This window comes from Vulpes lagopus, chromosome 6 (assembly GCF_018345385.1).
Source record: "Vulpes lagopus strain Blue_001 chromosome 6, ASM1834538v1, whole genome shotgun sequence".
Lineage (NCBI taxonomy): Eukaryota > Metazoa > Chordata > Mammalia > Carnivora > Canidae > Vulpes > Vulpes lagopus.
Window position 1 is genome coordinate 76,000,112 of NC_054829.1, and position 6,000 is coordinate 76,006,111.

General features: G+C 38.7%; 1 protein-coding gene across 5 annotated transcripts in view; it reads left to right on the forward strand.

The window, feature by feature from the left end:
* USO1 (USO1 vesicle transport factor) overlaps window positions 1-4,202 on the forward strand; it is a 91,661-nt gene extending 87,459 nt beyond the window's left edge. For all 5 annotated transcript variants that reach the window (XM_041760187.1, XM_041760189.1, XM_041760188.1 and 2 more), the window contains 3 exons: window positions 1,783-1,890; window positions 3,085-3,300; window positions 3,828-4,202. In XM_041760187.1, the coding sequence (XP_041616121.1) occupies window positions 1,783-1,890; window positions 3,085-3,300; window positions 3,828-3,917 (414 nt within the window). In that variant the 3' untranslated portion in view covers window positions 3,918-4,202. The remainder of the gene's footprint in view (window positions 1-1,782; window positions 1,891-3,084; window positions 3,301-3,827) is intronic.
* Window positions 4,203-6,000: the final 1,798 nt, after the last annotated feature.

Below are 6,000 nucleotides of genomic sequence, written 5' to 3' on the forward strand. Positions count from 1 at the left end.
CAGTTATTTAATGGTTCATTTTGCTGGTGTTTTATATTTTATCCCATCTGTATCCCCTTCAGCCCAAGCTAGCAGGTTTTCTGCTGGTATAGAATTGGTCAAAACCTTCTTAGTGACCCATGCCCTACACCAGGCTTCAAGCCATCAGACAAGAAGGCCTTCTCTGGATCCTTCCCAGATATTCCTATCTCTGTTCCAGCTTCTGCTGAGGTGGTGGTTTGGGTCCATGAGCCACACAAATAACTTCTTTACAAATGGTAGTCAAGCCCCATCCTTGGTATTTCAGCAGAACGTCCTTTGTCATTTATTGCTGTTGGGAGAGGCTGAGAATTTTCTAAATCTTCATGTTCTGATTCCCTTTTGCATAATGGTTCCTTCTTCAGTTTATCTCAATGTCACATTTACTGCAAGCAGCAAGGAGAAACCAGGTCATGCCTTTAATATTTTGCTTAGAAATCTCAGCGAAATATCCAAGTTCACCACTTATAAGTTCTACTTTCTACAAAGCACTGAAACACAATTCAGCCTATTTCTTTGCCACTTCATAACAAAGATCACTTCCTCTACTTTCCAGTAACATGTTCCTCATTTCCATTTGTGGCCTTAACAAAACTACCCTTCCTTCCATATTTCTACCAACATTCTGTTCATGATAGGTTTACTCTGAGACCATAGAAGCTTCCTCTCTAGCTCCTCTTTTTTTCTGAGTATTTACCAGAATTGCCTTTTACATCCATATTTCTACCAGTCTCTTCAAGGCAATTTAAGCTTTGTCTGACATGTACCTCAAAGCTCTTCCAGCCGTTACCAATTCAAAGCCCCTTCCACGTTTTTAGATATTTGTTCATATCAGTACCATCCTTCGCAGTACTTTGTAGAAAAGGGGTGGAGAAATATTGGAAAACCATTATTTAAGAATACTTCTTAGAGCACTTAAGAAAATCTTTGCATTTTGGGGTACCTGGATGGCACAGTTGGTTAAGCATCTGACTCTTGGTTTCGGCTCACGTCATGATCTCAGATCTCAGGGTTGTGAGATTGAGCCCTACTTTGAGCTCCATGCTCAGCGTGGAGTCTACTTGAGTTTCTCTTCTTTTTCCTCTGCTCCTCCCCACCATGCTTGCTCTCTCTCTCTCTCTCTCTCTCAAATCTAAAAAGAGAGAGAAAATCTTTGCATTTCACCAGTTAATGGCATTCAGCTCAATTTCCCCACCTTTCTCTCTGAGATGACAGTGTGAACTTAACTTACGGAAATGTTATGAGGAAAGGGCTTTGGAAAATATTCTTTGCTTATTAAGTGCTATGTTATAGCTATGGTCTGATCTTGAGACTGCTTAACCGAGCCTTCCTTATGCTTTACTGAGATCTGATGCTGACTCTCCTGCCTCAGCCTCCCACTCCACTGTAGGGACTGTTCATCTTTCCAGGGAGAGCACTTCAGTGCATGTGAGTACATGAGGAATTCTCTTTTCTGGTATCGGAAATACAGTTTCAAAATAGTGAGAAAATTAGAGGCACCGTGGTGGCTCAGTTGGTTAGCATCTGCCCTTCAGCTCAGGTCATGATCCTGGGTCCTGGGATAGAGCCCCACATCAGGCTCCCTGCTGAGCAGGTTCCCTCTCTCTCCCTCTGCCCCTCCACCCACTGTGCACGCTCACTCTCTCTGTGTCAAATAAACAAATAAAATCCTTTTATAAAAATAGCAAGAAAATTAAATCACTTTTGGGATTTCACATTGATTATAACCTTAAACTTTTTTTTTCCTCCAATTTCAACCTTTAGGCAAAATCAGTTCCTGTACCAGGAGAGAGTGAAGCTGGAATGGCCACAAAGACCACGGATGTAGAAGGCAGATTGTCAGCATTATTACAGGAGACTAAAGAGTTAAAGGTTGCTCTTTGGTGAAACTTTTATTTTTTGCATATCCTATGAAATGAACTCCAGGAAATTTGATCTTATTTAATTTCTTGAATTCTTAGATTTATGAGGAAAGCTACTGGGGGATAATGTTATCTCACAACGTGTCCATTGCTATTTGGATGAGTGAAGAAGGCACAATTCACTCATTTTTAAATGCCATTTCTTATAATGGTATCACATGTATGAAGTAAGAATGTGTATGAATGTACTTTGGAAGTAGAAATCATGGAGAGTTAAGTTTTCTTGTCAGTCTCTAATCACAATAGAAGTGAAGAGTACAGGGGTGCCTGGGTGGCTCAGCAGGTTAAGCCTCCAACTCTTGGTTTCGGCTCAGGTCATGAGATGAAGGTCTGCATTGGGCTCCACACTTCGAGTGGAGTCTGCTTGAGGATTATCTCCCTCTCCTTCTGCCCATCCCATTCATGCTCCCCACCTCAAATAAATAAATAAATCTAAAAAAAAAAATTTTTAAAAAGAAATAAAGAGGACAGCTTTGGCTAAGACACAAGCCACAAGTAGGCTTTCATTTTGGGTTAAAGACCCGCACATTAGATCCTGCCAGCCTATGTGTGACAGAGAAATCAGAATAAATAAAATGAAGAAAGGAATGAAGTAAAAATAGTAAAACTAAAAGGCATGAATAAAACACTGGAAAAGGGAAGATAATGTGTGATTATCCCTTTTGGATTGTGGTCAGATTATTTTATCTTTAAGCCATGAGTTTTATTTGCAGCTATTTTTCTTTCCCATTTGATGTATGCGTGAAGTTGGGATTTAAAAAAATTGGTTTTAAACTGAGTTCTAATTCTGATGCCAATCTGGCTTTTCCCATAAAATGTTTTGTATCTTTATTCCTGTGGCTATCTGAAATGGTATTATCTCTTAGGATTTTTTGAAAAATAGCTACTTAAAACTATTTTTTGAAAAAAAATTTTTTTTTTTTTAAAAAACTATTTTTTGAATGTTAAACTCTATTTTTCACAATAACCATCTTTGATGTATAGCATAAATTCTTATGTTATTGGATGAGAGAGAGAGAGAGAGTGTGTGTGTGTGTTCTATCCCCAAAACCACCACCCCCAAACTCCTCAGATTATTTGTCAAAAACCCTATGAGAGTGAATACTAATCTTAAATTAGTTGATCTTCCCATTTCTTTTCCTAGAATGAAATTAAAGCTCTGTCTGAGGAAAGAACTGCTATTAAAGAGCAGCTGGATGCATCTAACAGTACCATTGCCATTTTACAAAACGAGAAAAACAAGCTCGAGATGGATGTTACAGATTCTAAAAAAGAACAAGATGATCTCTTGGTGCTGTTGGCTGATCAGGATCAGAAAATATTTTCGTTAAAGAATAAGCTCAAAGAACTTGGTCATCCGGTAAGAATGAAATGTTTCCAAAAATGATTTACGGTATATTTTTAAAAATTGTACTGTGGCATAGAAATGTTGTGTCTCCATATCCATATCACAGGTATAAATATGTAGGTACGTGTATGTGGTATCATCTGCACTACTTTCATGGTGTTCAGTGAATCAACTTAAGACACATAGGCACAGTTTCCAGCATTTGTTAACTCTTGTCTTTTGGGCTTTGAGCCTAGAAATGAATTGATTTGCTCCTGTGGTCACAAGACTCATCATCCACATGTGCCACCATTCTCTTTTGTCATGTTCAATCCACATTTGTATACAGGAGAGGTATGGCCATCTGTCAGCAAGTTAACCTGTATATCTCGTCTCATATGAAAAATGGCAGGGAGCCTTGTGCAGGAAATCAAGGAAATCCAAGGGCTTGTAATCTGTTGCAATTACTGGAATAAAGAATTTATCAAAGAGTATGTGTCATTACATGTTGAATGTGAAGTGAACAAATCTTAATAATGATAAGTGCATATTCCCTTTAGGTGGAAGAAGAAGATGAACTTGAATCCGGAGACCAGGATGATGAGGAGGATGAAGATGAAGATGATGGCAAGGACCAGGGTCACATCTAGTTTTCACATCTCTAGGAATGATAGAGATTGTATTGTAATTTTGAAGATGGAGTCTTAAGACAGAACTTTGGTTTACCTCCACAGAAAATAAAGGTTTAGAAACCCAAGTGGAAAACCTCACTAATAAGACTATTGATGCATTTTTTAAATGATGGCACCCATGTTGGAAACCTTAAAACTAACTTCTTGCAGAACATACATCTTTTATTGAAATTCATCTGAATTGTCCCAAAAGATAATTTTCAAAGAACCTTAGACACTAAAAATACACCATTTTAAAGCATGTGGTGGCAGTGCTATTTATCTTAGTTTATTGGTCATTTACATAAGTTCTGTATTTCTATTATTTTCACTTTTCAGAGTATGTGACTTTAAGTACTAACACATTTGATTTAATGTGTATTGGAATCATTGTTTCTAAATTCAGTATTGGGCTTCTTAGCTACCGATTTCCTTTTAAAGAAATGGATTCATTTAAAGGCAAGATAGCATAGGCTGGGGATATCATCAGCCCTCCATCCAATGTAACTCCTAAAATGGGCAGGATAGGACCTTTAAAATGAGTGCCTTGACACCTGATTTGGCTGCATTCAGGGAAGAAACAGGACGATACAGATACACAGAGATGAGGAGGACATTTCTCAGAAACTTTTGCAACAGCGTATTTGCATGTGGGTTGGTTTGGGTTTTATTTCAAGCTGAACTTTAAAATATTACGAATTAACAGCTCATACAATTCAGATTTAGCATTGTTATTTGATTATCATACTAGTTTTAAAAAGACCCGAACTATGATTTATATAATTTATTGGCATTTTTGCTGAATAGGTTTAAGTCAGATAATAGATTTTTAAAAAGCAAATGAAGCAATGTGTCAAAATTTAATGTTTCATAATAAAAATAGATAATATGTTCACTTAATTCCTGGTCATGGTTCCCTTTTTTAGATTTTGAGGAAAGTATTTTATTCTTTAAAAAAGCTGAGGCAAGTGGAAATGGTAAGAGGAGTTCTTTTACTAAAACTACATTATTATAACTGCTAAAAGCAGTCTTATCCTTCAAAACTAATTAGGATTCCGTAAGATGAGAAGGTCTAATTGGAGCAAAAGCAGAAGAGGTTGGAGAAGAGTTTAGGTGTTTCTTTTAAAGAAGGAAGTTTAGTTAAAGGCAAGACAGCAAGAGTTGAAGGATGTGTACCATCTGCCTCCTGACCTCAGGAATAGTGTGAGCAGTCCACTAAAGGGCACGGACTTTTTAAAGAAAAGTATCTTCCTGTGTCCTGAAAAGGAGAGGTGGCAGTGTGCTATGGAGCACCTGGGAGGGCCCCACCATACTTCTGGCCCTCGCCATCCGAGAACCACATGACTGTTACTGGACCAGCTCAGGCTATATAAAGTCTTCCTAAAGTTGACACCGCCTAATGAACTAATGGTTAATGGCTGTATTTCAGGCGACTGTTACAAGGATAAAGAAAAATAGGAGTATGAATAAGACTTCTGTAGGTGATGGAATATCAAAGATCTTCAGAAAGAAACATCTTCAAAATTAGTGATAGTTGGCCAAAGCTCAGGTATTGAGGCAGGCCTAGAGGAGAGAAGACACATGGAGGCCTCCTGGCTACACACTGGAGCCCAAAGGGGTAGCATCCAAACTGTAGCCATATTTTTTTGCCTGGATTGTATCTGGAGCCTACTAGTGGCTGCCTTCAGCCTGGTTGTGTGTCCTGTCCTGTTCCCACCCCCCATCCCCACCCCCATCCTCCCACCATCCTGTGTATCCACCGCACTTCACTTTCCCAGACACACGTGAGTGGAGGAGATTAGTGTTGCCTACTGTTGGAGTTTTCAGCCAGGTGGATGAGACCCTTTGTACTCTGCTGCACTCCAGCTTTATCTCCCTTTGAGTATATTTTACCACCACATCGAAATTCTTTACTATGACAGCATACGCATCCTGCTTTTTCATTTCTCATGTTCTTTCCCCATCCATGTGCCAGCCTGCTCACTAAAGGCAGTTTCTATGTACAGAGAACTAGGGTGGAACATTTGTCGTAAAGCACAACACGTGTTTGTCCTTATTTGAA